The 24,406-nt window shown below is 48.0% G+C and overlaps 1 protein-coding gene across 1 annotated transcript in view; it reads right to left on the reverse strand.

The window, feature by feature from the left end:
* The window catches only part of HMCN1 (hemicentin 1), a 279,812-nt gene that overhangs the window by 132,457 nt on the left and 122,949 nt on the right, over positions 1 to 24,406 (reverse strand). The window contains exons 27-38 of the mRNA XM_064148057.1: positions 23,516 to 23,646; positions 22,731 to 22,878; positions 21,358 to 21,484; positions 18,975 to 19,129; positions 14,240 to 14,518; positions 12,812 to 13,093; positions 11,351 to 11,459; positions 9,877 to 10,046; positions 9,491 to 9,645; positions 8,606 to 8,729; positions 5,491 to 5,592; positions 1,820 to 1,996 (exon numbers count right to left, since the gene is read on the reverse strand). Coding sequence (XP_064004127.1) covers positions 1,820 to 1,996; positions 5,491 to 5,592; positions 8,606 to 8,729; positions 9,491 to 9,645; positions 9,877 to 10,046; positions 11,351 to 11,459; positions 12,812 to 13,093; positions 14,240 to 14,518; positions 18,975 to 19,129; positions 21,358 to 21,484; positions 22,731 to 22,878; positions 23,516 to 23,646 — 1,959 coding nt within the window. The remainder of the gene's footprint in view (positions 1 to 1,819; positions 1,997 to 5,490; positions 5,593 to 8,605; positions 8,730 to 9,490; positions 9,646 to 9,876; positions 10,047 to 11,350; positions 11,460 to 12,811; positions 13,094 to 14,239; positions 14,519 to 18,974; positions 19,130 to 21,357; positions 21,485 to 22,730; positions 22,879 to 23,515; positions 23,647 to 24,406) is intronic.

Consider the following 24,406-nt stretch of genomic DNA (forward strand, 5'->3'; position numbering starts at 1 on the left):
GTTGAGGTGCTGGAAGGTGTCCAGAGAAGGGCAACAAAGCTGGTGAGGGGCCTGGAACACAAACCCTATGAGGAGAGGCTGAGGGAGCTGGGGGTGTGCAGCCTGCAGAAGAGGAGGCTCAGGGCAGAGCTCATTGCTGTCTACAACTCCCTGAAGGGAGGCTGTAGCCAGGTGGGGTTGGTCTCTTCTGCCAGGCAAGCAGCAACAGAAGAAGGGGACAGAGTCTGAACTTGTGTCAGGGCAGGTCTAGGCTGGATGTTAGGAGGAAGTTGTTGTCAGAGAGAGTGATTGGCATTGGAATGGGCTGCCCAGGGAGGTGGTGGAGTCACCATCCCTGGAGGTGTTGAACCAAAGCCTGGCTGAGGCACTTAGTGCCATCATCTGGTTGACTGGCCAGGGCTGGGTGCTAGGTTGGAGTGGATGAGCTTGGGGGTCTCTTCCAACCTGCCTTCCAACCTGCATATAGATTCTATGCATCTATAAAACTCTGGACATATCCACTGAATTTCCACCAGCCACAAAAAGAGGCACATAAATGTAGGAGTTGTTATTAATTTTTCCTTTGGAGCAGAATAATGATCTTGGCTCTAAATATTTCCTGGGAATTAACCCTTGGGTGAGGTTAACCTTTGACAATGTCTTGAGCCATCTCTTTTTCCCATGGTGATCATTAATTGCATGGAAATGTACTGCCCAACTCATTATTTGTTAATTAACATTAATAGCAACTGCATACTCTGCCTGCATCCCAGCTGGGGACACTGCCAAATTTGGGCCACAGTTTTGCATGGAAGCCTCCCACAGAAACCCAGCTACATGCATATGCATGTTTCAAAGACAAGAATTTGGATGATATCCCCATCCCAAAGCCACTGAAACCATTGGAAGAGCTCCAATTTGGCTTTGGATCAGCTGTCTGATGTCTGCAAACACCCACACTTCCACTTCACCTCATTAGAAACAGTATATTTTTCTTGTAAACTCTTAGATTATGAAAGAGCAGTTGACCTCTGTCCTTTCTTTATCTACTGTGAGCTGTAAACTCATCTGAACCTGAGGAAAAAAACTTCTTGTGGGGGTGCTGGAGCCCTGGAGCAGGCTGGACAAAGAGGTTGTGGAGTCTCCTTTTCTGGAGAGATTCCAAATGGACCTGAACATTGTGATCCTGGGCAAGCTGCTGTGGGTGACCCAACCAGTGTGGGTTTCTGTGATAGAGCACAAGCTAGCAACTGCCAGGTCCTTCAATCTGCTGAAATAGGTAAGTCATTTGCTGAAGTTTTCTACAAGTCTGCTCTCTTTGCTCAGTCTTCCTGGAAATTGCTTCCCTTAGCATATTTTTATGACTAAAAACCTTTATTCTAACACGACTGAAAACCAGAAGAGTGACTTTACTTCTCTCTGAGCCCTGTTGTATCTCTCCCAGTGTGCTGAATGATGGGAAGCCTGCTCAGCAGACTTGAAACTGAGAGTAAATATTACAGGATCACACAGGATCACAGGATGTTAGAGGTTGGATGGGACCCAAGGAGATCATCGAGTCCAACCCCCCTGCCAGAGCAGGACAATACTAACACAGATCACAGAGGAACCCATTGCCTTCTTAAGATAGTTCTACCTTATGCCTCATTCAATCTTGCTTCTACTGAAAGAGGAGGCACTTGATTTTCCCTCTCTTTCACTTGCCTGCTGCTTCCTTAGTCCAAGGAAGCCAAGCACTGCAGCAGCAGAGTAAGCTGCATTGGCTCATGTTCTCACTCAGCACAAGGAAGGCAGTGGGACTGTAGGACTGGGTGGACTTTGTACATTTCCTAGCACTTACCGTGCACCTGAAGGCTGTAGAACAACTCAGCTGTGCCTGCTGTGTTGACAGCTACACATTTGTAGACACCAGTGTCAGAGATCTGAGCGCCCTCGATCTGCAGAACCTGCCCTCGGTTCAGAAGGGTGGCGCTGGCAGCACGGCTCAGGGGGAGGTTGTCTTTGTACCATGTGATAGCTGCAAAACAAAAGGGAAGGTGGAAAAGTTCCCAAAATACCCTTCCTGCAAGCAATGGGAGCAGAGCCTTCAGCCCTGCCATCTAAGCTTTCAGATGCTGAACAATATTAGCAAACCCATAAGGAACAGCTCGGCAAGAGGCAGCAGCGGTTGCTGGCAGCCCAGCAGGCAGCTGTGTGCTGGGCTACACCCAAAGCAGTGAGAGCAGCAGGACAGGACAGGGATTCTGCCCCTTGGCTCTGCTAAGACTCCACCTGTAGTGAACTGTCCAGTTCTGGTGCCCCCAGTACAAGGAGAACATGGGACTGATTGATGATCTGGACCAGAGGATAGAGTCCTGCATCAGTAAGTTTGCAGATGACACCAAGATAGGAGCAGGTGTGGAGCTGTTGGAGGGTAGGAGAGCTCTGCAGAGGGACCTGGACAGGCTGCATGGGTGGGCAGAGGCCAATGGGATGAGACTGAACAAGGCCAAGTGCAGGGTTCTACACCTGGGCCACAACAACCACAAGCAGGACTACATGCTGGGGACAGAGTGGCTGAGAGCAGCCAGGCAGAGAGGGACCTGGGGGTGCTGGGAGAGAGTAGCTGAAGATGAGGCAGCAGTGTGCCCAGGTGGGCAGGAGAGCCAATGGCATCCTGGGCTGGCTCAGGAGCAGTGTGGCCAGCAGGGCAAGGGAGGTTCTTCTGTCCCTGTACTCAGCACTGGTCAGGCCACACCTTGAGTGCTGTGTCCAGTTCTGGGCTCCTCAATTCAAGAGAGAAGTTGAGGTGCTGGAAGGTGTCCAGAGAAGGGCAAGGAAGCTGGGGAGGGGCCTGGAGCACAGCCCTGTGAGGAGAGGCTGAGGAAGCTGGGGGTGTGCAGCCTGCAGAAGAGGAGGCTCAGGGCAGACCTCATTGCTGGCTACAAGTACCTGAAGGGAGGCTGTAGCCAGGTGGGGTTGGTCTCTTCTGCCAGGCAAGCAGCAACAGAAGAAGGGGAAAGAGTCTGAAGTTGTGTCAGGGGAGGTCTAGGCTGGATGTTAGGAGGAAGTTGTTGGCAGAGAGAGTGATTGGCATTGGAATGGGCTGCCCAGGGAGGTGGTGGAGGCACTGTCCCTGGAGGTGTTGAAGCAAAGCCTGGATAAGGCACTTAGTGCCATGGTCTGGTTGATTGGCCAGGGCTGGGTGCTAGGTTGGAGTGGATGATCTTGGAGGTCTCTTCCAACCTGATTGATTCTGTGATGGCTCAGGGGAGTTCTCATTGCTGTCTACCAATACTTGAACCTGTTTGATCCTACTCTATTCCATTCTATTCTATTCTAACAATTACAAAAAGACTAACTGCAAAAAAAACAACTCAAATCCAAAAATCCTATTGCTGAAAGAATTCCAGCAATGAAGTAATTGAAGTCCAGACTGCCCTTGATTTTTTTTTTGTCATTTCAGAAACAATTCAGAAGATCCAGCAGCCTACACAGGAGCCAAACTCCTTCAGCCCTCCCTTGGCTAAGTGGCTATGATGTCTGTGGGAAACTTGCTGTAAAAATGAAATACTCTAATTCCACAAAATGAGAGGAAAAGAAAAGACAAACAAATACAGACAGCAGAGCTGTCAAAGCTTAGAATACCAGGAGAGCCCACAAGTTCATGAGTGTCATTTATCACCAGGGCAAGCCACAGACAGCCCTGTACACACACAGAAAACCTACTCCTTTTCACAGGCAAAGGACCCAGAGGAGTCGTCTATTACATTTCAGTTGACTCTAGATAAGGTCCCAGACATGGCCACATTTGACAGGCACCCTCAGAACACAGAGTGTTGGTTGAAGTCTGTCCTACCCTATGAAACATTGACCTGACAGGAGAAAAGAGTGGAGTGTTTATAGATGATTTCTGGAGTCCCCACCACAAGGAACTGTTAGACCAAGCCCAGAGGAGAGTCATGAGATGGTTAGAGAGCTGGAGCACCTCTGCTGTGAGGACAGGCTGACAGAGTTGGGGTTGTTCAGCCTGGAGAAGAGAAGACACCAGGGAGACCCCAAAGCAGCCTTCCAGTATTTGAAGGACTCAACATGAGAGCTGGAAAGGAACATTTACAAAGGCATGGAGTGACAGGACCAGGGCTGATAGCTTCACATTGGAAGAAAAGCTCCATTTTGATTAGACACTAGGGAGAAATTCTGCCCCATGAAGAATCATCATCATCATCATCATCATCATTTCTTAGAATCATCACAGAATCACCCAGGTTGGAAGAGAACTCCAAGTTCATCCAGTCCAACCTAGCACCCAGCCCTAGCCGTTCAACCAGACCATGGCACTAAGTGCCTCAGCCAGGCTTTGCTTCAACACCTCCAGGGACAGTGACTCCACCACCTCCCTGGGCAGCCCATTCCAATGCCAATCACTCTCTCTGCCAACAACTTCCTCCTAACATCCAGCCTAGACCTCCCCCAGCACAACTTGAGACTGTGTCCCCTTCTTCTGTTGCTGGTTGCCTGGGAGAAGAGCCCAACCCCACCTGGCTACAGCCTCCCTTCAGGGAGCTGGAGACAGCAATGAGGTCTGCCCTGAGCCTCCTCTTCTGCAGGCTGCACACCCCCAGCTCCCTCAGCCTCTCCTCACAGGGCTCTGCTCCAGGCCCCTCACCAGCTTCCTTGCCCTTCTCTGGACACCTTCCAGCATCTCAACATCTCTCTTGAACTGAGGAGCCCAGAACTGGACACAGCACTCAAGGGGTGGCCTGACCAGTGCTGAGCACAGGGGCAGAAGAACCTCCCTTGTCCTGCTGGCCACACTGCTCCTGATACAGACCAGGATGCCATTGGCACTGCTGCCCACCTGGGCACACTGCTGGCTCATCTTCAGCTACTCTCTACCAGCACCCCCAGGTCCCTCTCTGCCTGGCTGCTTTCCAGCCACTCTGGCCCCAGCCTGTACTGCTGCTTGGGGTTGTTGTGGCCAAGGTGTAGAACCCTGCACATGGCCCTGTTAAATCTCATCCCATTGGCCTCTGCCCACCCATCCAGTCTGGTTTCCTAGAGAAACTCTGGAGCCTCCAATCCTGGAAGTGTTGAAAACCAGGCTGGATGGGTCTTCGAGGAAAGTGCTCTGGCAGAAATTGTCCCCATGGCAAGAAGGTTGGAACTAGATGATTTTTAAGGTCCCTTCCAACCCAAACCAGTTTGTGATGCTGATGCTATGACTTAGCTGAAGTCTAACAGTCCTCTTGCCTGGAGACACAGTACCACTGTAGGTGCAGGAGAGTAGCTTATCCTTGTGGTGTTCATCTGTTTCATTAGAAATGGTGAGGATTAATGAACTCCTCAATACTTATACCACATCAGCTACACATTGACATTTCCCATTACAGACAGCACTCAATAAGAGCTTGTAGCCAGTCAAATAAATTTAACTTCACCTTCAGAATACCCATAGCTTTCAAAAGACAGGTAAAAGTGAAAACCTTTCACCAAATCTGCTTCTTGTTCTCAAAGAGGCATGAAACATACCTGGCAGAGGGTTTCCAGATGCTCTGCATTCAAGCTGGATTGGATTGTTCACCACTACTGTTTCATTTAACATTGTTCCTGCATCTGCCAGACTGGGTGGTTCTGGGAAAAGATAAAGGCATCAGGTTCTCATTAGTTCAGCCACCCAGTTAGTACAACATCCACTCACAAAGTCATCTGCCCTCTGAGAAACTCTGGGCAATTAATTGCACAAGCCTCAGCTAACCACTGAGTGATCAAGGAATTTCTCAGGGAAGTGTGTCCTTGAAACAGGAATACTTATTAATTCCATGACTCTGCACTAGTGAGGACACATCAGAAGCACTGGGTCTGGTTCTGGGCTCTCCAGCTCAAGAGAGACAACGAAGTACTGGAGAGAGTCCACAGAATCACAGAAATATTCCAGAAGATGCTTCAAAGATGCCAAGGGGCCTGGAGCATTGCTGTGAAGAGGAAAGGCTGAGAGCCATGGAGCTATTCAGCTTGCTACAGAGCAGCCTGGGAGGAAATCTGATCAATGCTCAGCAAGAGCTAAAGGGTGGGAGCCAAGAAGATGGGGCCAAAATCTTTCACAGTATCACCAAGGTTGGAAGAGACCTCACAGATCATCAAGTCCAACCCTTTACCACAGAGCTCAAGGCTAGACCATGGCACCAAGTGCCACGTCCAATCCTGCCTTGAACAGCTCCAGGGACTCCACCACCTCCCTGGGCAGCCCATTCCAGTGTCCAATGACTCTCTCAGTGAGGAACTTTCTCCTCACCTCCAGCCTAAATTTCCCCCGGCGCAGCTTGAGGCTGTGTCCTCTTGTTCTGGTGCTGGCCACCAGTGGTGCCCAGTGACAGACACATAATGGAACCCAGAAGGTTCCACCTGAACAGGTGGAAAAGTTTTTTTGGTGTAAGGGTTTCCTGAAGTAGGCTGCCCAGAGAGTTTGTGGAGTCTCCTTCTCTGGACAGACTCCAGACCTGCCTGGACACTGATCCTGGGCGAGCTGCTGTGTGTGACCCTGCTTTAGCAGGGGGGGTCAACTGGATATCCTGAGAGGTCCCTTCCAATCCCTATCATGCTGGGATCCCACGAGAAGTCATCATCATGTATTTTGTGCCCCTAACCTAGGCAGAGAGTGGTACAGCACAGAAGAGCAATCCCTATAACGTGGCAAGCTCCTCTCACATGAAGTGGTAACATGAAACTGAACATAGGACTTGACTTGAACAAATCAAGACTACACCTTACTGAAGTTTGTAGCTTTGCAATGTGACAGAAACATCAGATAATGACACTGAGCATGGAGGAAAAGAGATATTTCTGAGCATGAGACTGGCACTAAAAATAACTTTTATGCAAGTATCACACTATAAGACAAGTGTGGATTCTCCTCCTAAGCCTCATCCATGCAGATGCTGCAACCTTTTCTTAGTTTCAGTTCAATATTCTCCAGTTACTGCCTTGGTTTGACAATTAAAGTCAACTCCATCATACTCATCAACAGCACTTTGCCACAGTCCATTTCTGCACCTCCTGTATCCTCTGAGGACTGGCTCATATCAGGAATGCACAATGTTTTGTGGTCACCTCTAAGGCAAATACACATAAATCATGGTGAGAGCATTAATGAAATTCACATGACCAGCTTTTCAGGTTTCCCTGGTTGTTTTAATACAGCTTTTAGCTGTAAAACAAAATTACTCTTCATAGAATCACAGAATCAACCAGGTTGGAAGAGACCTCCAAGATCAGCCAGGCCAACCTAGCACCCAGCCCCATCCAATCAACCAGACCATGGCACTAAGTGCCTCAGCCAGGCTTGGCTTCAACACCTCCAGGGACAGTGACTCCACCACCTCCCTGGGCAGCCCATTCCAATGCCAATCACTCTCTCTGCCAACAACTTCCTCCTAACAGCCAGCCTAGACCTTCCCTGACACAACTTGAGACTCTGTCCCCTTCTTCTGTTGCTGGTTGCCTGGCAGAAGAGACCAACCCCACCTGGCTACAGCCTCCCTTCAGGGAGTTGTAGACAGCAATGAGGTCAGCTCTGAGCCTCCTCTTCTGCAGGCTGCACACCACCAGCTCCTTCAGCCTCTCCTCACAGGGCTGTGCTCCAGGCCCCTCACCAGCTTCCTTGCCCTTCTCTGGACACCTTCCAGTACTCTCAACATCTCTCTTGAATTGAGGGGCCCAGAACTGGACACAGCACTCAAGGTGTGGCCTGACCAGTGCTGAGTACAGGGGCAGAAGAACCTCCCTTGTCCTGCTGGCCACACTGTTCCTGAGCCAGGCCAGGATGCCATTGGCTCTGCTGCCCACCTGGGCACACTGCTGGCTCATCTTCAGCCTACTATCCACCAGTACCCCCAGGTCCCTTTCTTCCTGACTGCTCTCCAGCGACTCTGTCCCCAGCCTGTAGTGCTGCTTGGGGTTGTTGTGTCCAAATTGCAGAACCCTGCACTTGGCCTTGTTCAGTCTCATCCCATTGGCCTCTGCCCACCCATCCAGCCTGTTCAGGTCCCTCTGCAGGGCTCTCCTATCTTCCAACAGCTCCACACCTGCTCCTAGCTTGGTGTCATCTGCAAACTTACTGATGCAGGACTCAATCCCCTGGTCCAGATCATCAATAAAGACTTTAAGCAATCTGGGGAAAAAAACACCTCATTGTAGGATGTTTCTTTCTCAGAAAAGCCATTGCTGCAAAACTTCCCCCATTGCAAGGTCACTGTTAGGTCAGAAGACTTGATCAAATTAATAATGCCAACAGTGGTACATCATCTCTGTATTCAGAAACAGCACCCTTCTCTGGTATTGTTCCTGTGCTTCCTGTGGTTGGTTAGTGGCAATGAGTCTGGCTTCCTGGGATATCTCTGAACAGAAGAGTCAGCTGGAAGGACTTTCTTTTCTGTGCCACTTGGTGCCACACACAGAAGGTTAAATCTCAGACAGCTTTTTGCCCTGCCTTCTTACTAATGGGGTGGGACAAAGAAAGACACTGAAATATGGATGCACAGAGTCAACAAAAATGCCAGAGAGCTTAAAAGGGAAAGAAATTCAGAACAAAGAATCTGCTACATTACACCAGCCACATTTAGCATCAAACTAGAGGCAGAGACATTACCATGCACATGAAGCCGAACGTGCTGCTGGGCTTCTCCTGCAGCATTTGTTGCCACACAAGTGTATTGGCCAGCATCTTCCAGCAGGGCCTTGACAACTTGCAGAGTACGGCCTGAAGACTCCAGCTGTACCAAAACAGAGAGCAGGGAACCACTTTACAGAGATCCCAGGCAGTGACTGAAGTGCAGTGACAGAGCAGACCTTGGCACTGAGCACAGTCAGTCTCATCTTTCATCTAACCTGGGGCTAATGCTCATGCAAGAGGTGTCTTGGTAGTTCAGAGCCTTCAGTGCTCCTGGGATATCAGGATTATTAGCTGTAAGGAGACCTAGATGACAGAAGGGCAGGCAAGCAAAGTGAAGAGGAGGCTGCAGGAGGAGAGAGCTGCAGCTGGCAAGATGTCACAGACTGCTCCAGCCTAGAGTAAATCAATGCCATCATAACAGCTTAACCCCCTGGGGCATGCAAGTACTGGGAAGGGCTGTTGTTTGGGACAACCTGGCAGTGAGAAGGAAACTTACAGGCAGGTGATGCAATGGCAGTGCTGAATAGAAAAACACATCTAACCCCACCTCACAGTAGCAAGTGGGTAGAGCCACCCCTTAACCAGCAGAGAACCATAGCTTGAATATAAAAGTACAACAGAAGGAGCCAGAAGCTGAAGCTAGTCTGACAGGGAGGAGTCTAATGGGATTCAGTCACTAAACACTGCTTTCAGCCTGAGATACTGCCCTACTGAAGTACAAAGCCCATTGCTCTCCAGGATGGATTGTTGGCATCTTCATATAGCAACACAAGAGGAAGCAAAAGGAAAAGAAGCACAAGCAAGTGTAATTTATTGCAGCTATCTCTCACAGTTTGGCTCCCACCAAGGAGCAGTGCTTACCTTTACATTTCCTCTGGCTGTGTTTACTGGTTGACCATCTTTTAACCAAGTTATGGAAGGGCTGGGAATGCCACTAGCAATGCACTGCATTGTCACAGACTTGTATATCACCACAGCTTGCTCAGAAGTCCCAGCTGACTTGATGGTTGGAGGAACTACAAGAAGCAGTAGAAACAACAATCAAATGGCATTTGCACATATGCATTTAAATATATAGAAGCAATAGCCCACAGGTAAATGTAGCTCTACTTCTATTCCATCTCCTCTCCTCTCCCATTGTTCAAGCTATGAACACAAACAAACATTTGCAGAAGGTTTGAGTACCTTCTTGCTATCAATTTGAAACAAAGGCAGTCTGCTGCTTCCCCCCTTCCCCAGTAACCTACCATGCACTATAACATCAAATCCCTTTTCATGTTGTCCTGCTTTATTTGCAGCCACACATTTATAGTGGCCAGCATCTGACACTTGAGCTTGAGAAATGAGAAGCTTTTGTCCATCTAATGAGATCTTATGTCCAGCTCCCTCTTCAACTGGTTGGCCATCTTTGAACCACCTACCAGAAAGAAAGAACAATCTCAAAATTGTAGGAAAGGTCAACAAATATGCACAGTTTTATTAAAGAGACTGTTTCAGTCACTCTGTTTGCATCTCTGGAGACCATAGAATCAACCAGGTTGGAAGAGACCTCCAAGATCAGCCAGGCCAACCTAGCACCCAGCCCTATCCAGTCATCTAGACCATGGCACTAAGTGCCTCAGCCAGGCTTTGCTTCAACACCTCCAGAGACTCCACCACCTCCCAGGGCAGCCCATTCCAATGCCAATCACTCTCTCTGGCAACAGCTTCCTCCTAACATCCAGCCTAGACCTCCCCCAGCACAACTTGAGACTGTGTCCCCTTCTTTTCTTGCTGGTTGCCTGGCAGAAGAGATCATAGAATCAACCAGGTTGGAAGAGACCTCTAAGATCATCCAGTCCAACCTAGCACCCAGCCCTATCAGGATGCCAGGCAGTGTTCTGCTTTTGTGTTGAAGAGACTGTTTCAGTCACTCTATTTGCATCTCTAGGGAGGTTTGGAGATGCCAGGTAGTGTTCTGCTTTTTTAAGTGCCACAGACCAAAACAGTTTGTCAGGAGAAAGGAGCATAAGCAAATAGGCACCAAGGAAGAAGTCAGAGAGGTGGCAGCAGGAAGCAGCACCAGAGGCAGGCAGAACTCTCTACAGCAGAAGCAGTCACTGGTGGCAGGGAAAAAAAGTGCACGGTTGCAATAGCAAGGGAATGAGAGTTCTGGCAGCTCTTGTTACCTATCCCAGATTCCAGGATATATTGTGACAGCATACCAAACCACACTGAAATAGAATCCTGATCCTGCCACTCATCTGCCTCATGCACAATCCAGCCAGGAGTTTCTCCAGCAAACATTAAGCACCACTAAATACCACGGTCAGTTCCTACAGACTGTCTCCAAGTTGCCCTAATTAATCAGCAGATTGTTATTTTTTCCCCTCCTATCATATCTAATTAACAGGATCACAGGATGTTAGGGGTTGGAAGGGACCTTCACAGATCATCAAGTCCAACCCTTTTGCCAAGGCAGGATCCCCTAGGGTAGTTAACACAGGAACACATCCAGGTGGGGTTTGAGTCTCCAGAGGAGACTCCACAACCTCTCTGGGCAGCCTGTTCCAGTGCTTTGAATTCTCTTGTCACTACATGTTACTCTCCTGCAAGGTCCTACCCTTTCACTAAACATCTGGAACAATCACAGTCCAGTAGACTGTTAATTTTTCCCTCCTATCATATCTAATTAACCAGCAGATTGTTAATTTTCCCCTCCTATCATACCAATCCCCCTACCTGATAGTTGGTGAGGGTGTCCCTGTCGCTGAACATTCCAACTCCAAAGGGCTATGGAGAATCACAATGGAGTTCAAGAGTTCATCCCCACCTTCCACAAAGGGTGGGACTGTGAGAGAGAAGAATCCATCAGCAGAAAGAATTCAGCATTCAGAAATATCACAGAAGTCTATGTTAAACCCCAAAGCATCTTGATATTGACGTCACTTTGGGGAAACACTGATCTGCAATTCACTATGAACCACTGTTCCTTCTGAAGAGAAACATCTACCCAGTGATGTTTTGTGGCTGGGGTGTAACATCACCACCATACAGCTCCTCCCAGCTCCTTCACTGAGCAGTGAGATATACTTGGAGCAGCAAAATGGATGCTGTACATGCAATAGTGTGCAAAGAGAACAGTCCAAACCCTAAAACCCAAATCTTTAAAGCTCTTAAGTAAACCCTGTGAGAATGTGATTAAGATGTGTGCAGTTCATTGAGTGAGGGACATTCAGAAGGGACTGCTGAGATGCAGACCAGGACGAGAGTTTCAATGGGAAAAGAAGAAAACAACAAATCAGATCTTCCTCAGGAAAGGTTCCAAAGCTGAACAACACAGCTCACACTCAGAGAAACATGTTCCCTCATCAGAAGGAACTACTGGATGACATTTTTAATGGACACCTTTCATATTGTGCTAGTTTGAAGCAGGCTAGAATGTTTTGGTGAGAAGGACCAGATCACAGGCTGTGAAAGGAAAACAGTGGTGATGTCTGCTGCACTCATAGGCTTGCTGAGATGTATAGGAACAAGAAATAAAAGCATAGATAACCACTCTCACTGGGGCTGCTGCTGGGGAACTGGCTGAGCTGCATCTTACTCTCTAACCTCACCCTTCATTTTGGACTAATCCACTTTGCTTCCTAACCCCCTGGCCAAACCTCCATTCTTCCTTGGGACTGGGGTAAGGTTGAGAGGGGTAGGGGGAAGGTGAAGGAGTGGTTGAGAGCCCCTCCTGGGGACTCAGGTTTCTGGGAGGGCTGCTGTGTTTCTGTATTACCTTTTACCTTGTCTATTTCTGTCTCTAGCTGTATATACTGTAAATATCTGCTTGTATATTCTGCTAGCTGTAAATATAAGCTTCATTCATATTTCCAGAGCCAGCTGAGTCTAGTCTGGGTGATTTCCAAAGTGTGGAGGGGTGGGGAACACCCAAAGCATCACACATGTCCATAATTTTCTTCTACAAAGGCAAGTAAGAAGGATTTTAAAGGCCACTGAGAATAATATCTACCTACCATACACATGAAAACTCTTCAACAACTAACCTAAGAGTCTTGCCCTGTAAGTCTGAACAGCATCAACTAGATCCGTAGCTTGACTACCTGAGCTTTCATGTCATGATCCTGACAGCAATAGAAACATGCTTTATCAGGGTTATGCAGCTTGGATGAACCAGGAGTCCTGTTGCTTACACACCTAAGATTTCCACTTGATATTTGATCTCTTGTTCTCCAGCAATGCTTGTGGCCACACACAAATATTGGCCACGGTCAGCCTCGACGGCGTTTAGGATCTCCAGCTTCCTGCCCCCAGCTGCCAGGCGGAGGTTGGCGCTGGCTTTCACAGGCACACCATCTTTTAACCACGTAAGGAGGGGTGGAGGGTTGCCAGCAGCTTTGCATTCCAGGGTCAGTGAATTTCCAGCAGTCACCTGCCTGTTTTGGGCTGTGGGAGCACTGCCTTCAATTACTGGAGGCACTGCAGAGAGGAAAAGAAAATACATTGCAAGTGATTGATTCTGCAGCCAGAAAATGTATGAAGAGCAAATGGGTTAGTTCCTTCCCAGCCACTTTGGCTCTGTGCTCCATTATGTCACACACGATTTCATGTGAGAATTTGCTGCTAAGGCAAGCCAAGACAAAGGCCAGAGAAGTCAATTGATGCAGCTGAGCATTGAACACTGTATAAAACAGAGGATCTGCAGGGCTTTGAGATGGAAGAAATAAATCATAAAGACCTTAAAATCATAGAATCATAGAATCAGTCAGGGTTAGAAGGGACCACAAAGATCATCTAGTTCCAATCCCCCTGCTGTGGGCAGGGACACCCTACCCTAGAGCAGCCTGGCCACAGCCTCAGCCAGCCTGGCCTTAAACACCTCCCTGGGCAACCCATTCCAGCCTCTCACCACACTCATGCTCAACAACTTCCTCCTCACCTCCACTCTGAGTCTACCCATCTCCAGCTTTGCTCCATTCCCCCCAGTCCTGTCACTCCCTGATAGCCTAAAAAGTCCCTCCCCAGCTTTTTTGTAGGCCCCCTTCAGATAATGATCATTAAGTCCAACCATAACCAAACTATCATGACCACTAAACTATATCTTGAAGCACCACATCTACAGCTTCTTGAACACCTCTAGGGACGGTGACTCTATCACCTCCCTGGGCAGCCTGTTTCAATGCCCAATCACTCTGTGCTCTTGATGGTTGCCTGGCAGAAGAGACCAACCCCACCTGGCTACAGCCTCCCTTCAGGTAGTTATGGACAGCAATGAGGTCAGCCCTGAGCCTCCTCTTCTGCAGGCTGCACACCCCCAGCTCCCTCAGCCTTTCCTCACAGGGCTGTGTTCCAGGCCCCTCACCAGCTTTGTTGCCCTTCTCTGGACACCTTCCAGTATCTCAACATCTCTCTTGAATTGAGGAGCCCAGAACTCAAGTTAAGAGCTTTCCAAGAGTTAAAACCACAAAGTGTAAAGCTCCTTCTACACAGTCCTACTACCACAGGTCAGTCTTTAAACGCACTGCTGCGTATCCTTGACAGGCCTGCAAGGCTGCTGACCTTACAAAGACAGAGAAGCTTTCCTGTAACACAGCAAGCAACCAAGTCAAATAAACCCTCACTTACCATAGACATCCACATCATACATCTTCTCTGCAGCTCCAGCAGCGCTGGTGGCACGGCAAGTGTACTTGGCAGAATCGGCTACCTGGGCCCGGGGGATCTGCAGGAGCTGCCCTCTGTCCACATACAGAGCCTGGGGGCTGGAAACGAGCAGGTGTCCATCTTTGTACCAGCTGACAGTGGGAACAGGGATTCCCTTGGTTTCACATTCCAAAGTGATCAGGTTGTTGAGAAGTGCTGATACCTCTGTGGTGGTGTTTCCTCCTTTAATACTAGGAGGGACTATTTCAAAAGACAAAACAATGTTACAGTCACAGTGCACAAAACTCTGCAGATTTAAATGAGTTAAACATTACTAGGATGGGGTAAGAACAAAAGATTTTGGATCAATCAGATCTCCAGCCCTGGTGGATTTGGGTTGCTATATCCCCAGCAGTTTAGAGACTACCTGTACAACGCTCTGGGGCACAGAGTTGAAAGTACCTGAAAGGGTTCAACAAGAAAGCTGGGAAGGGACTTTTTACAAGGGCTTGTAGTGATAGAATGAGAGGGAATGGATTGAAGCTTGAGGAGGGCAGATTTAGATTGGAGATTAGGTAGAAACCCTTTGAGACATTGGAACAGGTTGCCCAGGGAGGTTGTGGATGCACCCTCCTTGGAGGTTTCCAAAGCCAGGCTGGATGAGGCCCTGGTCTAGTGGAAGGTGTCCCTGCCCGTGGCAGAGGAGTTGGAATTGGATGATCTTTAAGGTCCTTTCCAAACCAACCCTGGTCTAGTGGAAGGTGTCCCTGACGATGGCAGAGGAGCTGGAATTGGATGATCTTTAAGGTCCTTTCCAAACCAACCCTGGTCTAGTGGAAGGTGTCCCTGACCATGGCAGAGGAGTTGGAATTGGATGATCTTTAAGGTCCTTTCCAAACCAACCCTGGTCTAGTGGAAGGTGTCCCTGACCATGGCAGAGGAGCTGGAATTGGATGATCTTTAAGGTCCTTTCCAAACCAACCCTGGTCTAGTGGAAGGTGTCCCTGACCATGGCAGAGGAGTTGGAATTGGATGATCTTTAAGGTCCTTTCCAAACCAACCCTGGTCTAGTGGAAGGTGTCCCTGACCATGGCAGAGGAGCTGGAATTGGATGATCTTTAAGGTCCTTTCCAAACCAACCCTGGTCTAGTGGAAGGTGTCCCTGACCATGGCAGAGGAGCTGGAATTGGATGATCTTTAAGGTCCTTTCCAAACCAACCCTGGTCTACTGAAAGGTGTCCCTGCCCATGGCAGAGGACTTGGAATTGGATGATCTTTAAGGTCCTTTCCAGACCAAACCATCCTATGAATCTATGAAAGCATGAGAAGGACATAACATAACCATTTAAGTGCCACAGCAAGGGGCACTGCAAAGCATTGCTGCCTCACTAGAGGAATCTGGAAGTATTTTACCTTCCAGGCTCCAATCTGTGCTATGTTAGGACAGCTGGGCCTCCAGGCATCACCCCAGAGCATGCGGGTATGGCTCTACCTCTTCTCTACCTATGCCCTCTTCACCTCAGGAGGTGCAGCCTTCCAAAATCAAACAGCAACCTGCTATATAAAATACCAAAGGCATCTAGGAATCTCTATGACTGCAGAAGGAAGTGCTCAGGGTTCAAAACTCCTGAAGATGAAATCACTGGACAGGCCACACCTTGAGTGCTGTGTCCAGTTCTGGGCCCCTCAATATAAGAGAGATGTTGAGGTGCTGGAAGGTGTCCAGAGAAGGGCAACAAGGCTGGTAAGAGGCCTGGAACATAAACCCTGTGAGGAGAGGCTGAGGGAGCTGGGGGTGTGCAGCCTGCACAAGAGGAGGCTCAGGGCAGAGCTCATTGCTGTCTACAACTCCCTGAAGGGAGGCTGTAGCCAGGTGGGGTTGGTCTCTTCTGCCAGGCAACCAGCAACAGAAGAAGGGGACACAGTCTCCAGTTGTGCCAGGGGAGGTCTAGGCTGGATGTTAGGAGGAAGTTGTTGGCAGAGTGAGTGATTGGCATTGGAATGGGCTGCCCAGGGAGGTGGAGTCACCATCCCTGGAGGTTTTGGAGCAAAGCCTGGCTGAGTGACTTAGTGCCATGGTCTAGTCAACTGGATAAGGCCTGGATGCTAGGTTGGCCTGGGTGATCTTGGAGGTCACTTCCAACGTGGTTGATTCTATGATTCTGTGATTCTATTCTATGAGACTAAATATGAGCCTAACAACCTAGCTTCATTTGGCCCATGGCCATTTCCTTTGCTCTCTAGGCAGAAGCAGTGGGATTTTTCTAGCAAACAAGCCCTCATGTAAATCAGCCAATATAAAGAGTTTGTAAATCTCTGTAGAAGGAATAAAAACACAGTGCAATTGGCAAGGACAAAAGTTATGACTGCTGAAAGTACCCCACACATCTGGCAGACATGGTAACTCCTCTGCTGCCAAACATGCTCAGTACACCCCTCAGCCTTCCACGGGAGGTCATTTAAAATGCCACTGCAGAAATGTGAAAGCAAAAGTGGCAGTGAGTAGATCTACACCTATGAGTTGCATCTTGCAGCTTATCAAAATCACAAGACAGTACTTCCCTATTTCAATAATTGGGGTGGAAAACTATCCCAAAGCTCTAAGACCTGCTGAAACACACTCCAAAAGGTGAATGCACTTCTCTACTGGCAAACAGTGTCATTCACTGAGATGGGGAATGCTTTAATAAGCTGTTCTGGGAAAACATCAAAGCTAGAAGTAGGGCTAAACAGATAAAACAAAGTTAGAACTAACAGGGATTAGCATTTTGCTTCCTGACTGACTCCATTTGTCCTGCCAGGATCAATGAGAAATTTGAAAGTCCATGTATTCCATTCTACCCCTACAAAGTCACTTCTCTCTTCTGATGAATCACAGAATCATAGAATCAAGCAGGTTGGAAGAGACCTCCAACATCATCCACTCCAACCTAGCACCCAGCCCTGGCCAATCAACCAGACCATGGCACTAAGTGCCTCATCCAGGCTTTGCTTCAACACCTCCAGGCACAGAGACTCCACCACCTCCCTGGGCAGCCCATTCCAATGCCAATCATTCTCTCTGACAACAACTTCCTAACAACATCCAGCCTAGACCTCCCCTACCACAACTTCAGACTGTGTCCCCTTCTTCTGTTGTTGCTTGCCTGGCAGAAGAGCCCAACCCCACCTGGCTACAGCCTCCCTTCAGGTACTTGCAGACAGCAATGAGGTCAGCCCTGAGCCTCCTCTTCTCCAGGCTGCACACCCCCAGCTCCCTCAGCCTCTCCTCACAGGGCTGTGCTCCAGGCCCCTCACCAGCTTCCTTGCCCTTCTCTGGACACATTCCAGCACCTCAACATCTCTCTTGAATTGAGGAGCCAGCCTCTGGCCAGCCTGATCTAGGGTAGGGTGTCCCTGCCCATGACAGGGGGGTTGGAACTAGATGATCCTTGTGGTACCTTCCAATCCTGACTGATTCTATGTAAAGTGTACTGTGTGCTATAACCTTCACCAAAATAAGGTAACATCTTTATCTCAAGCTACTTCTTCTTATCTTACTGCAAATGACCTGAGTTTACAGTAATTTAAGCAAGGTGACATATGACATTATCTGAAGATCACCTAGAAAACTCTAAGACTATTTGGGTCTGATTCTTAGTGGGTTTGCATTTTGCTTTGTACTTTTGCACTAATTAACTTTTGACTGGTTAAATTTACTCCTAGCACCAGGTTAAGGAAAGAGGTAGCCAAGAGTATAGTAAAACAAATACTCTAATTACTTTTGTGCTCCCTAAGACAGATCAAAGTAATGAAGCCAATAACAAAATTCAGTTTAACTAATAGTAAAATTCCAGGAGGCCCTGCAGGTTGTTTCAGAAATTGGAAGCTAATTTAAAAAACACACAAAGGCCACTTAAAGGCTAAGTTTGCAAAGTCTATACCCATAGTTCAATACAAACACTCCAAAAGATCACTTTGAACAGATTCAAAGATTCAAGAATGGGTTGGGTTGAAAGGGATCTTAAAGCTCATCTATTTCCAAGTCATGGGCAGGGATACCTTCCACTAGACCAACTTGAGGGAGCTGGGATTGGTTAGCCTGGAGAAGAAGAGGCTCAGGGGAGACCTTATTGCTGTCCACAGCTACCTGAGGGGAGGTTGTGGCCAGGAGGAGGCTGCTCTCTTCTCTCAGGTGGCCAGCACCAGAACGAGAGGACACAGCCTCAGGCTGTGCCAGGGGAAATTTAGGCTGGAGGTGAGGAGAAAGTTCTTCACTGAGAGAGTCATTGGACACTGGAATGGGCTGCCCAGGGAGGTGGTGGAGTCGCCGTCCCTGGAGCTGTTCAAGGCAGGATTGGACGTGGCACTTGGTGCCATGGTCTAGCCTTGAGCTCTGTGGTAAAGGGTTGGACTTGATGATCTGTGAGGTCTCTTCCAACCCTGGTGACACTGTGAACTTGCTCAAGGCTTCATCCAATCTGGCCTTGAACACCTCCCTGGACAACTTGTTCCAGTGTCTCACCACCCTCACTGGAAAGAATCTTCCCCTCATCTCCAGTCTAAATCTGCCATCCTCCAGCTTCAATCCATTCTCTCTTGTTCTACCACTACAAGCCCTCTTTAAAAGTCCCCTCCTGGCACAGCCTTGATTTATATTTACCTGGGTATCTGCAGAAGAGAACTCTTACGAGCAGAATTAAAGGACCCTCTAGGATGATGCATCCTACAAACTTACCATGGATGATCAGCTTGACCTCCTTGACTTGTTTCCCAGCGGCATTGGTGGCGCTGCACTGGTAACGCCCTTTGTCAACCCTTCGAGCACTCTTTATGTGGAGAACTTGATCTCTGTCCAGAAGCTCAACGTTGGGATCACCCAAAAACAAGGGCCTGGAATGAGAATTGGTTTGCTTCACAGAATTTTCATAGATTCAAGGAATCAGAGAATGCTCTGGGCTGGAATTGCCCTCTCAACGTTGATTTCAACTGACAGTGATGCCAAGGCGCCCACTGGATGGCAGTAACTGTGCCACTGAAGAGAGACTTTTAGCACTAGATTGACAGCATTAATCCAGAAAACCACCACACAGTGACAAAAACATATTTCATTTTACCCCCCTCAATTTCAGAAGAAACCAAAGCACAGAAGTATGTACTGAAGGCATCCAGGATCAGAGCCAGAGTCCTGCTACCGATCTCAGTTCCCTTCCTAACTATTTAGGTCATGACAACCCTTTGCTGAGAATAGGAAGTCAGCTGTCACCATATCACTGACAAAAGTATGGAAATGTCACATCAGAATATCTATGAATACTAACCAAGGTCTATACTGATCACACTATTAAACATCAATGCAATTGGGCCCACACCTGTTCAATGTCTTTATTGATGATCTGGACCAGGGGATTGAGTCCTGCATCAGTAAGTTCGCAGATGATACCAAGCTATGAGCAGGAGTGGAGCTGTTGGAGGGTAGAAGAGCCCTGCAGAGGGACCTGGCCAGGCTGGGTAGGTGGGCAGAGGCCATTGGGATGAGACTGAACAAGGTCAAGTGCAGGGGTCCACACATTGGTCACAACAACCACAAGCAGCACTACAGGCTGGGAACAAAGTGGCTGAGAGCAGCCAGGCTCTCTCTGGGGGTGCTGGTAGAGAGTAGCTGAAGATGAGGCAGCAGTGTGCCCAGGTGGGCAGCAGAGCCAATGGCATCCTGGCCTGCATCAGGAACAGTGTGGCCAGCAGGACAAGGGAGGTTATTCTGCCCCTGTACTCAGCACTGCTCAGGCCACCTCTTGAGTGCTGTGTCCAGTTCTGGGCTCCTCAATATAAGAGAGATGTTGAGGTGCTGGAAGGTGTCCAGAGAAGGGCAACAAAGCTGGTGAGGGGCCTGGAACACAGCCCTGTGAGGAGAGGCTGAGGGAGCTGGGGGTGTTTAGGCTGGAGAAGAGGAGGCTCAGGGCAGAGCTCATTGCTGTCTGCAGCTACCTGAAGGGAGGCTGTAGCCAGATGGGGTTGGTCTCTTCTGCCAGGCAACCAGCAAGAGAAGAAGGGGACAGAGTCTGAAGTTGTGGCAGGGGAGGTCTAGGCTGGGTGTCAGGAGGAAGTTGTTGTCAGAGAGAGTGATTGGCATTGGAATGGGCTGCCCAGGGAGGTGGTGGAGTCAGCATCCCTGGAGGTGTTGAGGCAAAGCCTGGCTGAGGCACTTAGTGCCATGGTCTGGTTGAGTGGCCAGGACTAGGTGCTAGGTTACCCTGGATGATCTTGAAGGTCTCTTCCAACCTGGTTGATTCTGTGATTCTATAACAATTCAAGCCTTTTACAGCCCATTTTGGTTTTCTGTTACTATTTAAGCTGCGAAGAATTCTTCTCTAGGTTTGCTTTCCTGGGGGATTGGATGAAGAAGTGGAACATGCAGGCTGCAAATGTTTTGAAGCCTTTAATGTATATGTGCAGAACTGCATTAGGCACAAGCTAGGAAAATGTTTGATCAATATAAAAAAAACCACATCAGCAAACCAACTGTGTTTTAACTAATGATGTGTTTAAACCCATCTCAAAGAAATGGCTGTGTTCATCTTGGTTCAATTATTACCTGGCTTCAAATATCATAGAAACTGCTCTGCAGGTGGCAGTGTCACAAAATAAAGCAGGATGCTAACTTTTGACTGAAGAATGTATCACCTCACACCCCTATAAATTATATCCAACTTCAATAAGTTAATATTTGATAGTTAAAAGCAGAGCTTAGAATCATAGAATCAGTCAGGGTTGGAAGGGACCACAAGGAGCAGCCACTTCCAACCCTCCTGCCATGCCCAGGGACACCCTACCCTAGAGCAGGCTGCACACAGCCCCATCCAGCCTGGCCTTAAACACCTCTAGGGATGGGGCCTCAACCACCTCCCTGGGCAACCCATTCCAGCCTCTCACCACTCTCATGCTCAACAACTTCCTCCTCACAGCCAGTCTGAATCTCTCCACCTCCAGCTTTGCTTCCTTCCCCCTAGGGCTGTCACTGCCTGGTCTCTTAAAGCCTGCTGGTATAATGCACCATGCACGTTCTGAGGGAGCAATAACACACATCAAAGCACAGAAGTTACAAGTTACAATACACTTACTTGCCATCTTTGAACCAGTGTATGTCAGGAAAGGGGAGGCCTTTGGCTCTACATTCCAGATTGATCTCCTGGTTGAGGATGACTGTGATTTCACTGGGGGTCTCAGCACCTATTATATTTGGTGGGACTTCAAAAAGAGAAATATTATAGGATAAACTGTTTTTTTTAAGCAGAGGAGGTATGCTATGGAACTGGAGGAAATGCTTTAGGGTAGCATAGTGCTCCCTTGAAACTACTTCAGTTCACACTGCAAAATGACTCCTGCTAGGTCACATCATTTCTCCCATTACAAACACTCCCACAGTTATGCTGCTGAAGTCTACGTGCAAAACTCTCTATGTTACCCAGGAGTACATCTGTGAGAGTCTAAATCCTCTCTCTTGTTCGTCAACAAAGATAAAGATTGCATCATCTCTCCCTAATCAAGATTGCCTTTGTCAACCTCCTGCACTCAGACTAGGTGCTTGGCTGAAAGCTCAGGGATGCAAACCAACAGACAGTGCCTTTGAGGAAATTCCTGGACCTCAGCCTGGCTTGAATGCCCATGAAGTGTACATTTTATGTCAGCTACCTCGAAGAGAAAAGGCTTCTGTGTATTCGGGGTATGGACAGGTAAGCAGCACAGGGAGGGGGCGGAGGTCCTCTCCTAGTGCTGCCGCCGGACCCCTGCGAATGCATCAATACCAGGAAGGCTTCCTGGGGAGCTGCACCTGGACACCCATCCAAAAAACTGTGTAAAAAGACATGAGCAATGCCTGCCAAAGTGTGGACCTCCACCAGAGCACCACCAGAGCTGCACCTCCACCAGAAGAACCTCTGACGAGCTCCACAGATCATCCCTGGGCCACGCACACGTCTCTCTTTATCCCCCATCTGCCACCGATGGCAATATAATCCCTGCTCTTTTCCTTCCCTCCTGCTTCTCTTTTTCTCCATTGTTCTCTTTATCTCTCTCCCCTCCCCCCCTTCCCTCTGTTTTGCCCAACTTTATCCCTTAATAAATAGCTTTGTGGTGCTCTCTGGTCTCTCTTGCACCTTCCTTTCACAACATGGAAGTCTGTAAGAGCAGATCTTGCTCCTCTGAGCAGAGACATTCTTAATCTGTTCTCTGGACCTCGACAACATCCAGAACACAAAACAAAGGATCAAAGATCAAAAGCCAGTCATGAAGAGCATTTTATCTCTGTTACCACAAGAATGGTAAGTTTTAAGTATTCAAAAGCCATTGTAATGAGTGCTTCAGTAGCCATCCTCTAATGGGCAGTGAGGAAAACCTATTTAGAACCAGTGAAATTTGATTTCCTTCTGGAATTATCAATGACTTTTCAGATCATGAACTTCAAACACAACAAAACCAAACCCAAGGAACTAACCTAATATGTCGAGGTTGAACAGCTTCTCAGAACTTCCTGCTACATTTATGGCTTTGCAAGAATATTGCCCAGCATCAGCAGCAGCAGCTTTAAGGAGCTTCAGCATCTTCCCATTGTGCAGAATCTGGAGCGTGGTGCTCTCCACAACCTTAAAAGGATCCAAGCCATTAGCCTTATGTGCTCCAAGTTACATCAGCCAAGTATCACAGCTGGATTTTTATAAGAGAATGGCAGTTTTAGGCTGAGGATAATCTGTTTCCCCTTTCAGTTAGAGCACTAATCTCCTCTGCTTCTGCAGTCTATTCAACGTGGCTTGTAACCCAAAATGCAACAGAGTGAGGAAACCAAAGATTCTTTGTCCCTCAGCAATGCTCTGTCACAGAGGTGCATAAAGGGAGTCTCTCGTTTTGAACTATCACTTCTCAACTTGAAGCACAGGATAATCCTGAGGAATTCAGATCATCTCCAAGAGTTCTTATTTGTCCATCAATGGAATAAAGAAAATACCATTACTGGTCCCCTCTGCAAGGGCTTTGGCATCCAGGACACTGAGAGATTGCTAAGGTTAATTCCTAGGGGAATCTTGGGAGTGTGCTTTTGATTTACTGAGCAGCTGAACTAAGGGATTAGCCACACTTAGCCTCCTTTCTGTGTGGGTGTTCCCTATGCACATACAGGCAAGGAGATGTATTTACTTTAGATAAGCTCTCACAGCAGCCTCTCCAAGCCAACACAAAACTGGCAGCTGATGGCTACATTACTTCACTTAGGTTAGTCATACATACCTGGATATCTTCTTTATACCAGGAGATGGTTGGGTAGGGGCTACCAGATACTTCACAGAAGAGACTTACAGGGTGATGGACAACTACCGATGTGTTTGTCACTTTTTCTTGATCCCTGATTTCAGGGGGAACTACAAGAAAGTTCAAAGTCATGTATTAAACCTCCTGCTCCAATGATTTCAGCCTTCCTCCTTCCCCCCAGGTTAAAAACAATTGTAATCTGAAATTCTCACATCCTTTTCATTCCCTTTCCAATCATAGAATCACAGAATCAACCAGGTTGGAAGAGACCTCCAAGATCATCCAGTCCAACCTAGCACCCAGCCCTGGCCAGTCAACCAGACCATGGCACTAAATGCCTCAGCCAGGCTTTGCTTCAACACCTCCAAGGATTCCAATGCCAATCACTCTCTCTGTGAAGAACTTCCTCCTAATGATTCCATTTGCCTTTTGGATCTGGATATATATCCCTGTGACCTTTCTCTATCAAGAAACCATGTTCTCTTGCCCAATATGAGACATTTGGAAGAGGTTGCCCACAAAGTTGTGGACAGTGCTTAAGACCAGACTGGATGAGGCTTTAAGCAACCTGGTCTAGTGGGAGGTGTCCCTGCCCACACCAGGGCAGTTGGAGCTAGGTGATCTTTGAGGCCCCTTTCAACTCAATCTATTGTTTGATTCTATGATAGCATCAGACTCCCAGGGGAGCACACTGAAACACACCTATGTGCTTGCATGCCTTTCCACATAATCACCATCACCAAGCACAATCAGCACCAACATTTTAAGAGAATAATCTTAAAATTTGACTTTATTTCCTCTTAATTTCAATCTTAATATCCCTTATTATTTGTTTAGCATATAAAGGAAGCAGTTTTCAGAAAGTCAACC

Source organism: Pogoniulus pusillus, chromosome 8, assembly GCF_015220805.1.
Source record: "Pogoniulus pusillus isolate bPogPus1 chromosome 8, bPogPus1.pri, whole genome shotgun sequence".
NCBI classification, from domain to species: domain Eukaryota; kingdom Metazoa; phylum Chordata; class Aves; order Piciformes; family Lybiidae; genus Pogoniulus; species Pogoniulus pusillus.